Here is a 22,650-nt window from a genome sequence, read left to right on the forward strand (position 1 = left end):
AATCCACAGAATCCTCAAAAGTTTTGCATAATTCAGTGGTTGAGATGTAAGCAAAATCGTTCAAATTGGTTTAATGTGAAACATGACATAACGGTGATAAGAGCCAGGAGTTCTGATGTTTACAACAACGAAATATAACCACTTTATGTATGACTAGTGAACATACACGTCTTCTGAATTTTTCTTTTTAATGTTGATAATAGTGAACTCTTTCACCACCGCTGTGAGTAGTTCTGACTCAGCAAGTTCCTCTAGAATGTAGCATTTCATGTTAAACCACTCTGAAAATTGTTGGAATATCCGTTTAAATAAAAATGTAATAGGAGAGCATCAAAAAGGCTTATGTGGAGCAATATCATAGAACAGGTGAGCCCGATCCTGGTGGTGGAAATCTACCACCCTGTAAAGTTTAGCTCCAGCCTTTATCAAACACACCTTTTCCAGGTGATGAAGGCCGTCAGGGTATCTGAATATTAGAGCTAGGTGTGTTGAATCTGCGCTTTTCAGATGGTAGATCTTCAGGAACACGACTGGGTACTTATAGAAGAACCACTTTTGGTTCCCTAAAGAGCCTTTTGATGTCATGTTGGTAAATGAGGTGTATAAATTTGAAGAGTTTTTAAGCTCAAAGAACCCTCTTGTAATGTAAAAAGTTCTATACAAAATAAATGTACATCAAAAAGCAAGAACCAGTTAGGAACTTTTATTTTTAAGAGCATAATGAATAGGACAAATTCTTATACATTTTACTGAAATGTTCACACGGTCCTGATCAGACAGACATGCTGTTGTTCTAACTTTTTACTCCATTTAAATTATGCAGTTATGATTCTTTTCAGTCTGCCTTTGGTAACTGATCATATCTTTAGAATTGTTGAGGTATTTTCACATTTGCCATCAAGGTGAAAAGAACTGGGCACAGTATGTTCTGATGCCTCCAAACTACAGTTTAATTAAGAGTTAAAGAGCCCTGCATGCCCAGTTTCTGAGTTTTCAAAACGTATCCATATAACTTATCCATCTAGATAAGACTTTCAATAACTTTGTTTTCAGTGACTAAAAAAGCTTTTTTTTTGAGAGAGAGAATTCAGAGATTTGAAAAAAAAAACATTTTCAAAAATAAACATATACATATAGATTGGGCCTGAAATGATTTGAATTCCCTGAATGTTCAGATGAGTTAAACAGTCTGGTAGAATGAATCTGAACAATACCGTTGTTTTCTAGTCTGAATATCCTCTAAACATTCAGTAGAGGACCTTGTGGACTCTGATGATGCAGCATGTTATTGTGCAGGACATCATGAAATACAATCCTTCATTCTGTCTACTGTGCAGACTTGAGCTATGTCATCACTGTCAGTAGAACAGTGCCACTGATTCATGGGGCAAGGCCAGCGGCGGGCAATGGCCTCATCCTATCTCCTGCAGTAGCCTATCAGCTTTTAGTTGGCCGGCCAGGCTCCCGGCCTGCTGGTTTGAAGCCATTTCCATCATGCATCCATTGATTTCTGCAGCAACTCCATATTAGATGTCTTAAATTATCTAGACAGGCTGAGTGTGCTTTAATAGTAAGTATCTTGTGTGTGTTGCATTAACAGAGCTTTTTCCCTCAAAGACCATGAGCCTACTTGGTATTTTCAAGAATTTGTTTAGACAAACAGCAGTTATTAAACATTAAAAGGCCCATCTTATTGGAAAAATGGATTTTCTTCACTTGCTTGAAAGAAAAGTTGACTGTAGTGGGTAAACATGACAAAATATGAGTAATGCTACAGACAAGCAAGCTAACAGTAACAGCACATTAAACTGGCATCACATGAAAGTAAATATTTTGCTAAACACACTTATGTATTAAAACCAGCTACTCAATCTGCAGTGTTAGCTTGCACATAGCAGTATTCATATTTCAGCTCCCTAATGACCTGGTAATTCAGGGAATCCAGCAACATTTGGAGGGAAAATGTCTGCTCTGGAGCACTTTTTTGCGACAGGGCACGACAACATCGATTTTCAATAATAGCATTTATTTCTTGCATAGAGAAAACCAGCCTAGACCCAGAATTCCTAATATGGGCAAGAGCACAACTTCAGAGGTTTATTCAGCCTAGAGCAGTTTAGCCCTGCCCATTCACACCAAACTGATAGACTGAAACTGCTTTTTGGGTGAAGTGCAATACAGGGCAGCCAATCAGATCACAGGTCTTTTACTTATCGCTGCTGTCAAAAGAAAACCTTGCATCTCCGCTGTTGTCATTTTAGTTTTTGGCATAATCTGAAAGTGCCTGTTGCTCTTTACATTGTGTGTAAATTTCATGAATGATGGATCCAAAAGAAACGGCCCAAAATGGCTTGGTGTGGGGCGGGGTCTGGTTCCATTGACTTACATTAAAAGTAAAGTATGTCATTTCCTTATCCTGTAAAGTTATCATTTTGGAGATATGAGGTTTTCATCTGACAACAGCAATATACAAGTCTTGCAGGAACAGTAGCACAAAAGCCTGTTTAATTCTACGGAATAAAAAGTGGTTTGATGATGTTTGTGTAAAAATGAATTGTGGCTGTGTTTGGTATCCACACAAACGTCACGTGCCCCTTAATGTGACCCCGCAAGATGCAAGATTTAACCTACTTCTACAGTGTATTGTTGAGTGCTGGAACCTATGTTCAAGTGGGTTTCTGTATTTGTTGGACCTTTCAAAAGCACTTCTTTTTAACTCTTTTTGGCTGGTCTTTTTCCCCTTATGGTACATGCTTGTAAATGCAGTGTATTGTATTGTCATAGACAGAGCTATTTATAGTGTCTCTTTATTCTGAAGTACTTTTCTTCCGCATATCTCTTCCTTTCCAGGATGGCTACTCACAGTATCACTTTGTTGGCTCTGCCTCAACAATAGAGAGAGACAGACAAAGACCTTATTCTTCCTCCCGCACACCCTCCATCTCTCCAGTTCGGACCTCCCCCAACAATCGGTCAGGTGAGTTTGTACCTTCCCCTCAAAGTCTCCAAGTGTAGAAATGGTTAATGAATTAAAACATGTTGTTAGTCTAAACTTTAAATTAACCACATTTCTGTTTGTAAGTAGAAGAGGACATATGAAGATTCAAATTTGATGAAGTTATTGTTGTGCATAGTCTTGATTTGTAGTTTAAAAACTGTAATGTTTATCATTTATTCACACACAACAAGCAAAGCTTGAAACACAGTGTAAATGTAATTTGTAATTAACTGTGTTTTTGTATATTAAAAGGATAGTAATAACTTTTGACATATTCAAGATTCAAGAGTTTTATTGTCATGTGCACAGCAGAACAGGCAGTTGCACTGTACAATGAAATTCTTACTTTGCTGTTCCTCCATTCACCAAATATAATCTTAAGAGAATAAATAAAAGAAAATATAAGAATAACTCTAAAAACAGTAGTAATAAGTAAAAGTAAAAAATGTACAGTATGTGCAAAGTTGAAATAAAATTAAAGTTACACGTGCGTATGTGCAAATATGTAGAGCAGCTGTTCATAAAGTGCATCAAGTAACAGATGTAAACAGATGTAAACAGTAAACAATATTGTTCTGTGCAAGTAGGAGTTACAGCGAATGCTTCTAACCATCAGATCAAGTGAGCAGCCATTAACTGCCATTTTACAACTGGCTTTGTGAAAACAGTGGCTATTAGCTCCCATTCATTGTAACTCATGGTAACGTGTTTGATCAAGCTGTTACTAATAAGGATACTATTATTGTGCCGCTGTCCGTGGTGCTGAAATATTAGAAAAGGATGCTAGTCAGTCAAGAATGACTGACATTCATTCATATCTTTGGCTGTCTTCCTATTGAGAGTTTCTTTAAGGGCTGTGGTGATTAGATGGGGAGTCTAAGGTGCCTCTGTGACCCTAGCACAGCAGGTTAATGGCCCTCACTGCTATAGGGGTGGGATTCATTGTCAGATCAACGCCTGTAATGCCCTGTCCGGTGGGCTTAGCATCCTGATGAAGCAGAAAAGTGTTTTTTTTGTTTGTTTGTTTGTTTGTTTTTTGTGCTGTAGTTGGCTTTTGGAAGTGATGTTGGTGGATCAGGCTGGGCTGTGGAGTAGAGAGACTGAGAGCTAATGGTAGTTTAAATAGCTGAAGCACAGGCACCGAATGCCGCTGTAGACCTCAACAAGTTGTGTATTGGTTGATGAGGCAGCCGCTGGGTTGTCTGTAGGATTGCACCAATTTAATTTAAGCCAGTAATTTAGTTGAGGCAATATCAATAGCCAACATTTTTTCTTCTTTTTTTTTTTTGCATTTTAAAACAGTCAAATCAATAAGAGATGTACAGGGAATGCAGGGTTGTTCTTGCTCTAAGCAGTATAAGCAGTCACCTACACTGTATTTATTTTATTTACATACACTATTTAATCTCCCTAGTGCCTGTGCATGCTCTGATGCATGCACAGTGAGCTGTTTCAGTCTTTTAAAATGCAGTGACCAGTGTAAGTCTTAAATAAGAATACTTTTTTCCTGACTAAAATCACTGAAGAATTCATTATTTTACATTCTGGCATACTAAACAGGATGTCACTTAGGGCCATCAAATTTTCAGAAACAGCAAGGTAACGCTGATTAAAATGATAATTAAGGTGCACTGATTCATTTATTCAGAACTCATCTAAATCAGACATGACAATGTAAATTGTAAATGTATTTAGCAAATCATTGGTCTACTCAGTGGTAGATAAATGTAGTGTTAGAAGTGTTAAGTCTTTCAGCGAGCTGAAATGGAAGGAAATGCACCCTATTGGTGACTATGCATGCATAGTCACTATCAATATTCCTAGTTATCTGGAATAGCTGTGTATGGGTCCACTGACATTGGTTTTACAGGTGGGCACAGCTTAATCATTGGATTCTCTTTTTAAGGTAAGATAGTCCTTTATTAGTACCCCAACAGGGAAATTCTCAGTGTTACAGCAGCAAAGGGACAGCAGCAAAAAAAAAAGAAGTAACAAGAGGAGAAGTAACTTAGTACTTAAGTTTTTTTTACTATATTACTATACTACTATGTTACTATGCTACTATACCAATTTATATTAAAAACTAACCATAAAAAATAAGATAAAAAATATAAATTCTGTCCTTCACAAGGTATAACAAAATAAAGAATTATAAATCAATTAAAAAGCTAAGATATTTTACCCTTATGTCTAGAACGCCTTCTCTTTCTGTTTGATGATTTATTGATTATGTGGGGTGATCCGGGGCATATTCCTTGCTGGATGTCGTATGATCACTGAGTGATTAAAAAGAATTTGGTGCATTTTTTCATAACTGCATTTTTAAATCATTTTACATTTTTTAAACTTTTTCTAATTTTTACAATAACTTAGAACTTAGAACTTCTGTACTGTTTAAATGTAATTTAAATTTCAAATAAGAAATTACATTTATATTAATTTAAGATTTTGTACACTGTAAATGATAATATAGTAGTTTTGAAGCAAGTTTTACTTTAAACAAAGTTATAATTCACTCAAATTAGGGCTGGGTGATACCATGATAACGATAATTATTGCAATATACCTTTTCCTCAATAGAGCGATAAGTAATGTTTGATACATTTTCAATATAATACACCATTCTAACATTTCCACATTATATTGACACCCATGGAATATATTGATGGTTCAATACTGTGATATGCTCTGACATGGATGTGGTAGGAGCGCTGGCAGTAAAGCGGGTGATCCATCACTGACATAGCTACTGTTTGCTGTTTGTTGACGTTGTTGAGAAATTAATCAGTTTGGCACTGTTTTTGGTCACTTGTTTAGCATTTGTAATGGGATAGCTGAGCACTCGTCACCAGACAGCAAAAAATATATTTTCATGAATATGAAATATGAATATTACAAAATATTATGATTACAAAAACTGCGGCCATGCTTTTCCAGCTGATAAAAACAGCTCACCAGACACTTTCTCCCACTGTCCCATGACAGATTTGTGAAATGTTCCACTGTCTGGTGAGTGTCTGTCATGTTCTGACCATAAAGGATAGTTTAAAACAGCAATTAACTACAAAAAATCAGCCTTCAAACATGAAAGAATGAATGATTTGATATTTATCGAGATGTCTGCGTGGGTTTAAGGTTTCCTCCCACAGTCCAAAGACATGCAGTCAGGCCAATTGGACATGTTACATTGCCCCTGGGTGTGAGTGTGTGACTGTCTGTGTCTGTCTGTCTGCCCTGCGATGGACTGGCGACCTGTCCAGGGTGTATCCTGCCTTCCGCCCGATGACCGCTGGGATAGGCTCCAGCATCCCCCCCGCGACCCTGACGGAGAAGCGGCTTAAAAAATGGATGGATGGATGGATGGATGGATGGATGTATCAATATCTAACTATATGAATTTTGTTTATCGTGATAACATTTTTGGCCATATCGCCCAGCTCTAACTCAAATAATTGATAAAAAAAGTTTTCCCAAAAACCTACTACTACTAGAAATTACACACTACTTAAGAATGAAAAATTTTCTTAATTTATAATCAGTTTATAAACTATCAGTATGTTCAAGTCTGCATTTTCAGCCATATTCCATTTGGTTCAATGTGTTGTTTTTCTTGCCACAGAGCAGGTTCATTTTCAACAGATTTTCAAGAAGCTATGAGAGATAAATAACTAATAAAAATACTCTTGCTTTGGTTATTGTTAGTATAAAATGAATTATTTTTAATAGCTGCTTTTTCCATGCTCTGCTATTTTTCATAGAATCTTTAAAGTCGACAGAAATGTGCAGGTGGAGAAGCACAAACATGGCAGAGGAGGAAGCAGCAGTGATACAAAGCTGCTCTTTATACATCATCAGAGGCAGCATCCACACTGCCTATCTAACATTTGACAAGACACACGAGAGCTTAGACCCAAAAGGGCCTTTTCAAATCGATGTGCCCATTTAAATTAATTATATGCCACAGCACTGTAATTATTTCATGATGTCTTGACCTTGCCACAGTAGAAACGTATGTAATAGCTATTAATTTGTAATTGAGAGTGCGAGTGACATGCGGTTCTCCAGTGATATTATCATGAGCTTTGCCCCTCCCACATCTCACTGATAATAAGATGCTAAATACAGAAAGATGAGAGCAGCACTTGAATGAAGAGTTGTGTTGTCCTCACAATATACTACCAAGCTAATTGACTGCTGATTATGAGAGCAGAGATGAATATTAAATGCAAATATTTAATGGCGAGCTTCAGAGATGCTCATATTTCCTCTGAGCATCACCATTCTATGAACTTGAACTGAAAAGATGTCAGCTGTTTTTAAGTGTTGTATATTTAATGGGAACATTCACTCATGAGATACTAAACAGTATTAGGTTGTGTTGCTACCTGATTATCTATTAATAAAACTGGACAAATAAGCTGACCTAGTGGCATTGAGTGCACCCCTGTATTGTGAAATGTAGTAAGTATGAGAAAGTGAGGAATATCAAGACTGAATTTTAAGTTTGTGGGTAACAAATACAGTATTGACAAGTTTAAAATCGACATCAAACAGAATGTTTCTGCTTGTTTTTCTCAGCCTTCTCGGCTAGTTTATGGTCTTACTAGTGATGTGCATCTCTGTTGAGAAACATCATGCTCCCAAATTGTCCCTGACCTTGTAAAAGAATTGCAGTTTTTCTAACACCAATCTTGAAGAAAATCTTAATTTTTATTTAAAGGGATTTGGTCAAATGCCTGAAGTCTGTCAGAAGTTGTGCTACCCGGTAGCGTGCTCCCACATACCAACTCTGAGGTACACCCCATGAAATGTTTCTATTGAAAACAACCCATGAAATGTGGGCATATTAGTATTTTGTCATTTATTTGTTGAAAATGTGATTACACCCCTGGCTTCAGTAACTGATACTGCCCCTTTTGACAGAAACAGCTTTATGAACTGTCTACCAGTTTCTGCCATCCACTGGGAGAGGTTTTTGCCCACTCCTTCATGCAGAATTATTTGAACTGTGCAGTGTTTTAGAGGCTTCTTGCATGTATAGCCTGTCCCCCCCACATCATTTCTGTGGGATTCAGATCTGAGCTTTGGCTAGGCCATTCCACAACCCTCCATTTCTTCCTTCTGAGACGTTCCTTGTTGGATTTACTTGTATGTTTGGCATCTTTATCCTGGAAGGATAAAAAGCGCCTCTTCTTCAGCATAAATGTTTGGACAGATGGCCTCACATTCTCCTCAAGCACTCTCTGGTATGAAAGAGAAGGCCAAGGGCCTGAGGCAGGAAAATACAGTGTAGATATGTCCTGGGATTTTATAGAGATACACGACACAGTAGTATAAACATGGCATATTATCTGAAAGCTCTACATCTCTACCATGGAATTCAAAGTTTGTTCATGTATAATAAGTTTAAACACATGTTGCCAGGACAATGTTTATCCTTTAAGGGATAAGTGACCTATGCGTAAAAAAGACCGTGTCTAACACAAAGTTAAGAACATCAGGGCTTGTAATTGAGCAGCATATGGGATATGAACACACTCTCCACAAACTCCAGCACCAGTCAGAATACCAGCAAACAGTGATAGAAGTAAACAGCCAAACTGCTGCGCACATAAACCTTAGCAGAGGGGTGCAATAGAGCTGTTATCAGGGAGCCAAAATAGTTTTGCCTCTTAGCCCCCCTGGAGAGTAGCAGAATAAGCAGATATTGTAGGTATCTCTTTGTGGTGTACCTAGACGCTCATAACAACGTTGCCTTGATGTCTAAGCATTGCTGTGATGGGACAAGACTGTGGCCCACATGTCTAACTATGCCTTACTCTGCACAGAAGATGGAAGCTGTCCATTAATGGATGCCAGAGGTCGAAGAAAGGAAAAGGTCCATTCGAGAAAAGGCCTATGTACAATTAAGACAGGACAGACCTTTCCCCTGAAGCTTCTTCCCTCAAAAAATGTGTTCCCCAAAGAGTTATATCAAACCACTAACACTAGCACAGTCAGGATGCTAGCGGAAAGAGAGAGAGCAAGCGCAAGAGTGATGAGGTTGTGCTCTGAGCACTATGAGGCTTTCTAACCTTGTCACTGAAACAGTGCCATCTAAAGTGAGTAGACTTTGGAATTAGATGGTTCTATATTTGAGAAAAATTCTATATGACAACACCTTCAATTTCAATAAATCTTTCACTGCATTCCTACCTTGGTCAAGATTTTTAAATTAACTTAAGAATAATGGTTAAATTCACCCTTAGATCAAATCAAACCAATCATTGCTAGAAACATGACTGGTTTTAATTAAGAACTTCTTGTATCCACTTACTCAACTAGTGGACAGACAAACTTGAGTTAAAGATGCCAAATACGGTTCTTTTGGATCCCTAAAGAGCCTTTCAATTTTGTAAGTTTAGGTTTTATTTTTGAAGAACCATCCATTGAAAGCTTTTTAGGGAACCAAAACTGCTTCTTCTATGGCATTGCTCCAAAGAGCCCTTTTGGCATATTTGAGTTTGACAAAGTGTACATGTATACATTTATAAAGTTTAAATATCCACATTATAAAAATAGGAAAAAGTTCATTATTTGTCCTTTGTGTATAGGTGTACTATTGCAGATGTATAGTTAGTGACTGTAGCTTACCTGTTGTTGCACAATTGTTAGGCAGCAGTGTTGGGTTTGTGCTACAGTTATATGATTATTTTTTCCTGTGAAGTAGTTATACATGCCACAGTATAAATGCGCAGGCATCTGTTAGCTCATGTAATGCTTTCCTCAGAGGGAGTTCGGCTGTGCCTTAGCGGCAGTTCAAAAAGGTACTGTGGCACTTCACAGGTCTCATGAGAAAGCCTGTGCTAGCTTTTGCCCTCCTAACACTGGTGGTATTGTGTGATTGGGGGAGACCTAACTCTTTACACAGTAAAGTGCACAGTCCATAAAAATTACTGATGGTGCAAAATAATTGAGAAATGGCTGTAAAAATTAAGTAACTACAACCTCCTCAAGTAAAACAAATCCTGTAATAGTGCTTTAATAAGAATTTTGTTGCTTGGTTTATTCATTGTCTCTGAAAGAACAATATTATGTGTGATACATTTATAAACAGCATGAACTACACAGTGAGTCAAAACTCACAGGACAGCCTTTATTTCAGAAACGAAAGGGAAAATGACAGATCTGAATACCCCAGCAAGTAATGGGCGATGTCTCTTAGGTTATGTCCGGAACATGGCCACCATCTTGAAAGCCGGTGCTCAAAGAAGACCAGAATTGTCTCAGAAATCAATCAAGCAATTAGATTTGCAATATCTCTTGATCAAAAAGTTCAAAGGTTATCAGCACAAAGTTGCAACAACAACTGGGAATGCTGCACATGATGCACAGCTATTTGACATTTTCAATGTGCTGTCCCTGGTGCTGAACATAGAGCTGAAGGCCCAGGATCCAATCGTTATGAACCCGTATGAGAATCTCTGGAGAAATACTGTCACAAGCCTCCTCGATGCGGTGCTGAAGTGGTGTTTTTTGCGGATTTTCTCAGCATACACAATTTGTTTGAGATGACCCCAGAGATAAAAGTCGAGTGATGTGAGGTTGGGTGATCTGGGAGGCCATTCCACAGGTCCACAACGGGCAATCCAATGACCAGGGAATTGAATATCCAACCACTGACGGAACACCTGACCTGTAGAGTGGTGGAGCCCCACCCTGTTGGAAATAACAGGGGAAGCTGCCATCTTCAGTCAGAATGGATGGGAACCCTGTTTCATGTAGCATTGTCAGGTAACGCTGAGCGTTTAGGGTCTGGTCGATGAAAATGGGTCCGATTACATGGGTGCCCCATATTTCACACCACACCATAACCTTCACATCACCTACGACTTTGGTGTCTGCCGTCCAGTGAGGGTTTTCGTCATTCCAGTACCTCACGTTCTGGCAGTTGACCTCACCACTGACATAAAAATTGGCCTTGTCACCGAACAGAATGCCCTGTGCGAATGCGAGATCCCGTTGATGTTGGTCTAACGCCCAGGTGCGGAACTTGACACATCTATCAGGGTCATCCTCTGACAGTTTCTGCTGCAGCTGGATCTTGAAGGGGTGCCACTTATTGGTAGATTGAAGAATCCGTACAAGGGATGACTTGCTGACACCACATTCTGCTGCGAGACATCACTCGCTGTGTTGTGGACTTTTCACAAAGGCTGCCAAAACCATTGTTGAGATTTCTTCATCTGTAGTGGTCTTCAGAGGACCACTATGTGGCTTGTCGTCCATAGTCCTGGTTTCTTGGAATTTGGCTATGAGGGATGCAAAAGTGCTGTGTGAAATTAGTGGTCTTTCTGGGTGTCGGTTTTTGAAGTCTATGCTGCTATGATACGGCAGCTACGTTCCCCGTACATCAGAAACACCTCAATCGTGTGCAGGGACTGAAAACAAGCAGCTACTACTGTGTTGTAAGCTCAGAGATCTTGTCAAAGGAAGGTTAAATAGTGTATGCCATGGGGACTTTGGTGGTTGGTTGTGTGAGCCATGAGTTCCCAAAGGTTGGGAACCCCTGCCTTAGTGGAAGGGACCACCATGAGGGATCATTGTCAGTACAGCAGTGACACCAACACAGCACTGGCATGTTAGCGAGTGTTGCACTGGTACAGCAGTGTTGCTGAGGTTTTTAAATACTGTGTACAATATTATACTTATGTGTCCATTCTTGATGAATGCACCACAAATTTCTGGTGCTGGCATTACTTTTCTAAGGACAGCAAAAGCTTTAATTACTCTCATTACAGACTCCCATTGGAAGTTTTGACAGCTTAAAAGCTGTGTGTGAACACTGAGTCCTGTTGTTGAAAGATTTTGAAAATATGCCAAGACGTGGCATGAAAAGTTAAAGAAGACTCCATGGCTGCACAGCGGCAAAGAATCTCTGGTGGTATTTGTTTAATACATCACACCATTGAAGGCCATTAATTACTGATTAGTCCCCGATCTGCATTGCAGGCGTGGAGAGGTACATTAATATTGCATCTGTAGAGTTATACTCTCCAGATTGCTGTGGAAGACGACAAAGCAACACTTTCTTAGACTCAACAACGTCTATCACATGAATATCCATTGGTCACAGATAAGTAACATTCCTTGCTTGGATAAAGTGTGGACGCTAGCATGTCTAGAGAAACATAGTACTTTCATTTTCAACATCCATCAGGCCGTTTTGTGACTTCAGATGAAGACAACTGAATTACAGTGCAGGCGACAGATGGAGTAAATGTGTTTAGATTGGCGTTTCTCTGAAATGTGGTTCTCTTAGGTCCTGAGTGGAATCACTCTTGGGATGTAGCAGTAGATATGAAATCCATCAGAAAAATGTTTTATATGCTTGTTGTTTTAACTCAAGGGGAAAGATTGCTCTGAACTTCTTTATGAAGACAATCATTTATATGCATATTTATGCAAGATTATGCGCTTGTTGATGTATATTTTATATTTACACTATTTATATTTTAAATATAAAATAATACATATACCTATGCACTAGAGAGTCCGGAGGAGGCACTTAAGGTTTACATGAGTACAGGGTTAGTCAAAAGTCACAGAACACCAATTTATTTTATTTTTTATGCTGTCACAAGCCTCCACTATGCGGTACTGAAGGTGGTGTTTGTTGAGGATTTTCTCAGCATACACAATTTGTTTGAGATGCCCCCAGAGATAAAAGTCGATAATAAAATAAAAACTTTAATAAATCCTGTCCTGTGACTTTTGACTCACCCTGTAGATACGTATAACAAGCATGTGCTAATGTTTTGCTAAAGCACCGCCTCCTAGTTGTGATCTTGATGCACAAACAGTTTTATGGACAAAAGGAAAAGGTGTCTGTAGAAGCGATGTACTGGTTCATCTGTTATACTGGTGTAAAAAAAAATCATTGACCCTGCTAAAAGTTCACAAATTAAGTTCAAACTTGCGAGCGCAGTATGCAACTAACCTTGCATAAAATGTTGATGCTTGTCTGTAGAGCAATACGCCCAGTGCTTAGTTACACTGAATAGTAAGAAGTGACCATTTGGAGAGAATTTAGTTAGTGGGCATGGAACAAAAAATACTTCTGGAATCATTTTTTTACTGTTACGTTCTGAATAAGAACAGTTTTTCAGCTTCAGTTTCTAGTCATCTATCTAAACAAGGGCTGTACACTTTCTTTGGATAAGTAAGTTAAGTAGCAGAGTTATGTTTTCATTTAACAGTTAGTAAGACACTGAGTGAGTTGCCAGTATATTAGATACTGTCTATCTTGTACTTGCATTCATTGGGCATTTTATTTGGTACACCTACTTTCCACTGACTAAAATACCTAGAAGATAGTTGGGCTAAAGACTGAGACATAACTATAGTAATGTGCAACAAACTTTTGTACAGTGTCAACTTTTCTTACTGGCAACTCAAGATTTACAGTTCTACATGTGAAAATCTGACCCTACCAGAGTCTTTTGACAGTAGCCACGTTTACATGCAGCCTGATAATGCGTTAATAATCCGACTAACAGCTCAATCGGAATAGAATACATCCATGTAAACACTTCAATCGGATAGACTAATCTGACTGAGGCCATTCGGAATACAATTTCTATCCAATTGAGCGAGGTGGGTAAACCTCTAAATAATCTGTTAAATAGAAGATTAATAGGCGTGTAAACTCCTGAATCCGATTACATTCCCTATCGGAACGTGTGAGCACGTTCTGCGCGTGTGCGTTGCGTCATAGCAAAAGGTTTATAACGTTCAACACGGCGGAGCAGAAACTGGTCTGTAGAGGAAACGAAGTTTATGCTCTGAGCTTTAAAAGATGGTGATGGGACGGACGTCCAACTTATGTGTCTCAGAGCACAACGTCTTCCTTTTTAAGTATATGTGAAGAACGTTTTTCTGAGTCTAACATCAGTTTAAAGCAATTAAAAACACAAGCACGCCAACTGGAAACTCATCTCACTCGGACCGGACCTCACGTGATGTTCGCTGTCATGGCAACGTTTACTCTAAGCGGTACTCCACGCATGCGCGTCATTTAGCATCGGATTACTTGTAGTCGGCATGTAAACGAGGATTTTTATCAGATTGTTGAGCAGAGTGAGCATAAACACCTCAGTCTGTATCTGTAGTCTCAGGTAAGTTAATTCAATTTGTTGTTGAAGGAGCAGACATAAGAATGTAGTGAGTTAAAGAGGGAACAGAGAGTAGAAGAAATAGCCATTTTCTTGGAGTTAGCTGTTAACCTTTGGCCTAGTATTTGAACCAAGCTCAGCCAGATGCTTCAGGTGATGCGGTCTTGGTACAGCTTGATTTTCGGTCAGTTTATTTTGATGGCCCCCTATAAATAATCTATAGGTGCTTAAATGATTTAATTTGACAGATGATTATCAGCACTATTCTTGTGAGACAGAGGTTTAGGAGTAGGTGTAGGTTTTGGGATGAAGTTAAGGTTAGGGTGCCTCTACAGAGGACAATCACAAAGTGTGACTGATTTTTTTGTTAAAAGTGAAAGTAGTAGTATTACTGAGTCTAAAAATATGCTTAAAGATGGTCTGCTGGTCACCCTGCAAAGCCAGAAATAGTCATTTAAAAGACAGAGGCATGGGGTCTGATTTTGTGGGAGTTTTTCGGACCAGGTCAGATGCCTTTACAAACTAATGTTTCACACACAGTCTTAAAAAGAATGTCCAGCTTGATGTTCGGTTCTCAAATGCAACATCAACACTATAGTGATGAAGATTTGATGACCATAGTAGTAGATAATTCACTTATCCACTGAAGACACGTCCTTCAGAGAGTTTTAAATCTATTTGAATACTCTTTCAATGCGCTCACAATCAGATTCATCCAATCAGGGAAGGGGTCCAAAGCACAGCCGGCATTATGAACTGTTCTTCCGCACACTGTGTACACATTTCCATCAGAAAGGTCTCCAAATCACCAAAATTCCATGCCTGAAGCATCCAAAATGGTTTTATTTTGGGATAATAAAAGAAAAAAATAACTAAATACATTATACTGTGATATACCCCACAACCGTCAGAAATCATAATTATAATACAATTGCTGGCCATGCCCATTACTAGATGTCGGTGTATGTGTGTCATAGCTGGACCCTGCTCATAGAGTGAGCTGCAATACAGGTGTGCGGAGGAGATTTTTGTGCCAAGTCCCACTCAGCTGGGCTCAAAGGTCTTTTATGCAGTCGATGAGCCCTGGAGCACCTGTGAGCACTAGAGATAGCATGTATGTGCACTCTTGGGTGGATGGTTGCAGGGTGACTGCTGCTGATCCGGTTAGCGCTGAGGACAGTGGAAGATTGGCAGCCAAAAAGGGACTTCAGATGCAGTTCATACTAATGGCACTAGCTGGACAGGGGCAATCTGATATGAAAATTATCACAAATATTGATTTTAGGAAGCTAAGAAATTTGATAACTGAAAATTATGGATATCGTTTCATGCATTTTAAAACACCTCTACTTTCATTACATTTTTTTTGATGCATTAGTGATTTTTAGATGCAAAGCACCACATGAATCTGGCATTTACTCATGTTTAGCAGGCCAAAACCTTTGCCATTAGTAATCAAGCAGCTTTAGATGCTTCACAAGAGAAGTGCTGTTCATGAGTGATGCTTAGGTCATGTTACACTACTGTTCAAAAGTTTGGAATCACTAGTCATATATATTTTTTATTGCATGTATAATGTGCAATACAGTGGGGATTTAATTGTTATTATTCACCAAAATGTATTTATATTAATTTCAAGAATTATTTGAACAAGAAGTCATAAATTATATATAATTGTATGCAAATATTTAAGCATCCCTGGTCAAATTCAAAGAACACATCACAACTTCTGCGTATATGCGTAATATGTCAAACTCAAGCACATGAATCCTCTTCTTCTTCTTTCACCACAGCGGATCATCTGCCCCCATCCTTCCCTATCTACTGCCTCCTCTACTTTTATACCAACCATCTCCATGTCCACCTTCACTACATCCATAACCTTCTCTGAGGTCTACCTCTTCTCCTTCTACCCGGCAGCTCCATCTCCAACATTCTTTGACCAATATATCCACTATTCCTCCTCAACACATGTCCAAACCATCTCAACCTGGCCTCTCTGGCTTTATCTCCAAACTGCTCCACCTTCACTGTCCCTCTGATCTGCTAATTTCTAATCTTGTCCATGCTTGTCACTCCCAACGAAAATCTCAGCATCTTCATCTCCGCCACCTCCAGTTCAGCCTCCTGTCTTTTAGACAGAGCCAGTCTCCAAACCATACATCATAGCAGGACACACTGCTGTCTTGTAAACCTTCCCTTTCACTCTTGCTGCTATCCTTCTGTCACACATCAGCCCTGACACCCGTCTCCACCCACTCCATCCTGCCTGCACCCTCTTCTTCACCTCTTTTCTACACTGTCCATTGCTCTGGTTGACCCATGGTTGACCCAAGATATTTGAAGTCATCCACCTTTACGACCTCTACTCCTTGCATCTTCACATTTCCACCTGCCTCCCTCTCATTCACACACTTGTATTCCGTCTGGTCTCTACTGACCTTCATTCCTCTCCTCTCCAGTGCAAACCTCCACCTCTCCAGATTCTCTTCCACCTGCTCTCTACTCTCACCACAGATTACAATGTCATCTGCAAACATCATGGTCCATGGAGCCTCCTGCCTGACCTCATCTGTCAACCTTTCCATCACCATTGCAAACAAGAAGGGGCTCAAAGCTGATCCCTGATATAACCCTACCTTCACCTTGAAACCATTTGTCACTCCAACTAAATTGGCAGAATAATGCCATATTTAAGTTCAGCTTATATCAGCAAAACATTTCAATTGACTAGGGGTGTTCAAACCTTTGCTTACAGCTGTTTACACAGACTTCTTGTTCTGCATTGAAAGTTGATCACTTAACATATGATAAAAATTAACATCCAGAATTCATTTTCCATGTTAAACAGCTTTCCCTGTTATTTTTAAAACCTATCAATTGTGAAAGTTGTGAGGTTGCTCGGGACCTTCATTCTGTAATCATTTTAAACATTTATCTGCAATTCATTGGTTTTATATGGCTAAAAACACTTTCCAAATTCCAAACTTTTGAATCAAACTAGCACAAGTTAGCACAGGCAGAAATGTACTGAGACTTGGCCATCTGTGTGCATTTTTAAAATCCGACAGCACGCCAAGTGCTGCATTTAACCTTAAAATATATTATGCGTGTATGCATCTTTTGTGGGAATTATAGAGGCTGGCACTGACTTTTTACATTGACCTCTTGGAAATCACGTTCACCGTGCTAAACAGCAGCACTAATGAAGAATAATGATGCACACCCCTTGATGTCTTTAATCTAACTTAGTGACAAGGAAGAAAGATGAAGGAAGATGCACAGAGAGAGAGAGCGAGAGAAAGAGAAGCACAGAGAGCTGGCTAGTGTGAGAATACAGAGTGGTGTGACTCCATATGCTCATGGAGAATGGGGTGTGTGTGTGTGTGTGTGTGTGTGTGTGTGTGTGTGTGTGTGTGTGTGTGTGTGTGTGTGTGTGTGTGTGTGATGTGCTGATTTGCAGCGAGCGCCCCCGCCTCACCCAGAGAGATGATCAGCCTCAAGGAGAGGAAGACAGACTATGAGTCCACTGGAACCAATGCTAGTTTCCATGGAAACAAAGCTGAGCACACATCCAGGAAAGACGCCATGGCAGGTAGGGCTGCTCAGTGGAGGAGGTGGGAGGAGAAAAAAAAGGGGGAAGAGGGGGGGGGGTGCTCCTAACTCCTCTAACTAATAATTCTTTTACCTCATTAGACAAAGGCTTTGCTTTTTGGTCGCAGCATGAAGACTGAAAAAAAGTGATGCACTGAATTGACTTGATTCAAACGTATACAGTCTTTTCACATAATAAAACACATCAGCCATTTGTCTGTGTTTACTTACAGTTGATAGTAACTGTGTTGCTTTAATATATTATTCATGTGGAAATGATGCACTTTTGGATTACGAAAGTTCACTGCAACACTCATCTACAACATGAGAACTGCCAGGGGATCTGTGACTGTTAGAGCAAAGCCGTCAGTTTAGATTATAAATGTCGAAACAACAACAACAAAAAAAACTCACATCTGCAATATTGTTAATTTCTGTTAGCACATTTACGGTATTTCTAATAACATGTTAGCACTAAGCTGGGGAAACGGTGGTGTGCACTAATTTTTTTCTGCCATTCTAGATTGAACCTAGACATTTCAAGCTTGCAAAAGAGATGTTTTATCTGAACTCTGTAAAAGAGCTTAGCCTATATTTTACTTTGCATGTTGCTGTTTCCATAAATTCCTAGAAGAAACACATTCCCCTTAAAGTTTGTGAAATGGATGGTTGTATAAAAATATTTTACTGCAAAATTTTTGTAATTCATTAATATTTAGATACTCCCCAAAACCAGAAAATGTGCAAATTTGGGCCTGGCTTAAAGGGAGAGTGTCAGCAATTCCCTTTGGTCAACTTTAGACTGACTGTTCAAACTGTGTCCTAAAGAAAACACCAATATCTTTATCCATGGGCTAAATATAGGATCTTAAACATACTAGTGCCATAGATGGAAACTGACTTAAAAATTCTATATCACCGTTAATATAATAATCATGCCGAACACAAAAGAAATTGTATTACACATTGTTTTCTGATCTTAAAAGTTTTTTTTAGATTATATGCTTCATCTTCATACATTAACAGGTCTTAATTCCTTCTAAGAACCAACCTGTACTGACCCAGAAAAACACCACAGGGGTCTACTGCTTGAAATAATTAACAGACAACATAGATTGTTACGAATTCTTGAAATAACTGTAATTCAAAGTTTAGAACAAAGCAAATACAAAAATTCTTAATTAAAAGTTCTAAATTAAGTTCTTAATTGATCATTTAATGTTAAATTAGTGCCTGATAAAAGAATTACATGGCCAAAAGTATGTGCCTTCTTGTTAGTGGGTTTGACAGTTTAAGTCAGACTCAATGCTAACAGGTACATAAATGCAAAAAAAGTTTTAGGCACCTAAGCTTATTATGTAAAGCCATTTATCTTGGCAATATGTGTCTTTTTGCCTGTAATATCCACATATATCATTAGAATAAATGCAAGTAAACAAACACAGCAGAACAATATCTTGTGAGCTAGTTTGAAGAACAAAGTTTGGATGAGCCTTAACTTAATGGCCACTCACAGATGAAGCGAATAATGTTTATCTTGTAACTACAGTACATGTCAAGGTCTGAGACATCTTGGACAGTAATTGGACAGCTGGTTCTCATGGTCAGTGTGTTGGATGTGGGAGAAATGGGCAGGCAAGAAGACCTGAGCAACAGGGATAAATCATCATGGCCAGATGTTTGGCTCAGAGAATCTCAGAAATGACAAAGCTTGTGGGGTTCTCCCAGTCAGGATTGGTGAGTACGTATCAGTGGTCCGAGAGGGACAAAGCAAACCAGCGGCAGGGTGTTGGGCTCTCAAGGCTTATCAATACCCAAAACCAACGAAGGCTACCTCGTCTAGTCTGACCTGACAGAAGAATTACTGTGGCACAGATGTCACCATCCATTTTGATGATGGCTACAGAAGGAATGTGTCACATTTTGATCATCACACAATGCATCACACCCTGCTGTCTACGTTCCTGCATAGCCACAGACCAGTCAGAGTGCAGACCCCTGTCTACCATTGAAAGCTCCATTGTTTAAAGCCGTTTAAAAATGTGGTACCTACATAAATACCATTGCAGAGCAAGTACTCCCCTTTATGTCCCCTTTTGATCAAATTGTGAGTCGCTCTGGATAAGAGCGTCAGCCAAATGCCGTTAATGTAATGTAATTATGGTAACAGTACCCTCCAATGACATTGGCCTCTTTGGGGATGTCCACATACTTTTGGCCACGTAGTACTTTTATCACATTTACACAAATGTTGCAGTAAAAATACTTTATACAGCCGTCCATTTCACAACCTTGTTCCTCTACAATAGAGTGGGACCATTTCATGAGGGACCATTTCATGAGAAAATACATTACTATAGCTGTAAATTGATTGTTTCCACTGTCGGTTGCTAATTATGTTGGTGGTTAATCTAACAAGTAAGGCTTTTAGTTCAGCTTCTGAAAATCTAACCAATGACAAAGTTCACTTGGTATCTACCAAGACACCACTGGAAAAAGATCCTGATTGGATTTGGATTGATTTTCCACTGGGCAATTTTAACCCTTTTGTTTTCAACCAAAACTGTGATGCTAGTTTAAATACAACAAGCATTAGAATTCTATTAAATAACATTTTAAAAATTGAAAGTGCCTATAAATCATTACGCCTTCTTTGAAGACATAGAAGGGATGCCCACTGCTGTTAACCAATTTGTCTCATTTTTCCCTTTGATTTTATGTACATTTTCTACCAGTGACCCATTCAAACCAATAGAAATCTAGTGTTATCATCTTTATTTTCTATGCTCTACGCTACAAATGTAATTATATTGTATTTACACAATCAATTACACAGGTAAGCTGGCAGTGTACCTAAAATAATGGAATAACTAAAACGAAATCTAACTATTGACAACTATTGTCATTTGTACTTTAAGTGGGACTTGGTATAAATCTTCCTCATGCTTAGCACAGCTACTGTAGTGATGCAGGCAACCATATGACACAAAGACCAATCTCAGTCGGGTGGAGGACAGATGACATAGCGGTGAAAAGTCTTGTTTAGCAGCCAGCACACCCTGCATCGAAGAAACTCAATCCACTGTTTTATTTTGACCAGAAAGATATCATTTTGCTTTGAAGTTGGTTTGAAGTTGGTTTGAAGTTTCATTTGAAGGATGTTGCTGGCTTTACATAGTTAGTGTAGTAAATTATGCTCCCATTTTATGTACAATCTAGCCAAAATGTAGTTAAAAGATGGTTTCATTTGTTTAACAAGACTCTATACACAACAGTAACTTCAACCTCAAATCAAAGTCATTTTTTTTCTTCTCTGAACACAAATGTGGGATGGATGAAAAGTTTACAATTTACAGAATTTCTCTGCTTGTTTGAATCTACAATTGATCAATTATATCAGTTGTAAGGTTGGTGACTAACACTTTGAAAGGTGAGACAGGTACCATGTTTATTTTCCCAGTCTATCATCTTTGTGTGAATGACTAGCTGCACAACTACTGGGTTTTTAAAGAGAAAAGAGGGGCTTAACTGTAGCAGCATCACTTGCCATTGGGCTTATAGATCATAGTATGTACAATGTCATAATTTCCTACATGTTTGATCTGGGGTACAATAGCTGCTGGCTCTATAGATGTTAGCTTGACGTGCACAGCAGGTATTTTAAGTGATCTAGTTGTTTGTTTGAACTCTTCTTTATAGTGTTAAACTCAATGTGATGCTAATTATGTTCCAGCCACCCTGAACATGCTCTATATCGCATGGTGGCATCACACTGTCAAATAATCAGAAGTTTTGTTTCTCTCGTCAACCTCCTCTGTGTAACTCCAACAGGTTTTTATTTCATTCCTGCATGAGTCAAAGCTAAGAACCGCCTCTAAGAAATGCCCACCCACTCTCTACCCCCCCCCCCCCCTCCCCAAATCTTCCCACAGTGCAAGTCTCCTGTGGAACCTCCACTCTGTTCCGCAACTCGTACGTGACTCCAAATGAAGAGATCAAACACAACCAGGTAAAAATGCAAATGAGCCATCTACAGTATTATATGTAACAACCAGTCACATGTCAACGGAGAAATGTCAAGAAAAGGACAGCAGTTGATAATCAGCAAATAACTTCTTTATTGTTTAGCCTAGTATGGGACTATTGTTTTGAGTGACTACTGTAGTAGGCATCCACAATTCAGCCATTTATAAATATATACAAATTCATTTATATATATATATATATATACTTTTTTTTGTAAAATTTATTGCTTTCACTGTTTCTATCCTATGAAAAGGAATGACTTTCATTGTTCTGTATACATAAATTTACATGCAAACCACACCACTGGTCAAAAGACATGTTTTGTGAAATTTCTAAGTGATAAGTTAACACATCCTCTACAGAGAAATAATATCTGCACATTTTAATTCAATATATTGGAAATAAATATAAAATGTGGCCTGTGCAACTCAAACTAAAAATTCGAAACAAAGATCATTAGATCAAACAGCATTAACTGATAACAGCAAACGTGGCTTAAACTAGCTTCTTGTCAGCTTCTAAAGAGGGCAGCAGAAAATAACTTATACAAGCTCGCTTAGTGGTCACCCATAATGCCTTGTTTTACAGGGATAATAAAGAGCTTCTTGTTTGAATTTTCCTGTGTCACCTTCAATGGTGCTGCATTTACATTCTGTGGTCTCAGGTGTGTGACTACGTTTCTTTGCCGACACAGCCTAAAAGCTTGAGCTCTACGAAGAAGCGAAGCTTAAACTTGAGGAATCTTTGAGTACAGCAGAAAGGACTGTATTTACATGCGATGCGTGGAGGGCAGTGGATTTCTGTGTGACTAACAGAGCATTGTCTCACAGAGGGCTGGCGACTGCTGTCACTCATTCTCCAAACTAGAGCAACACATGA

General features: G+C 38.8%; 1 protein-coding gene across 2 annotated transcripts in view; it reads left to right on the top strand.

Annotated features, from left to right (window-relative positions):
• ctnnd2a (catenin (cadherin-associated protein), delta 2a) overlaps window positions 1–22,650 on the top strand; it is a 570,926-nt gene that overhangs the window by 539,747 nt on the left and 8,529 nt on the right. For both annotated transcript variants that reach the window (XM_017716448.2, XM_037534162.1), the window contains 3 exons: window positions 2,851–2,977; window positions 17,615–17,746; window positions 21,678–21,754. In XM_017716448.2, coding sequence (XP_017571937.2) covers window positions 2,851–2,977; window positions 17,615–17,746; window positions 21,678–21,754 — 336 coding nt within the window. The remainder of the gene's footprint in view (window positions 1–2,850; window positions 2,978–17,614; window positions 17,747–21,677; window positions 21,755–22,650) is intronic.

Source organism: Pygocentrus nattereri, chromosome 24 (genome assembly GCF_015220715.1).
Source record: "Pygocentrus nattereri isolate fPygNat1 chromosome 24, fPygNat1.pri, whole genome shotgun sequence".
Taxonomy (NCBI): Eukaryota; Metazoa; Chordata; class Actinopteri; order Characiformes; family Serrasalmidae; genus Pygocentrus; species Pygocentrus nattereri.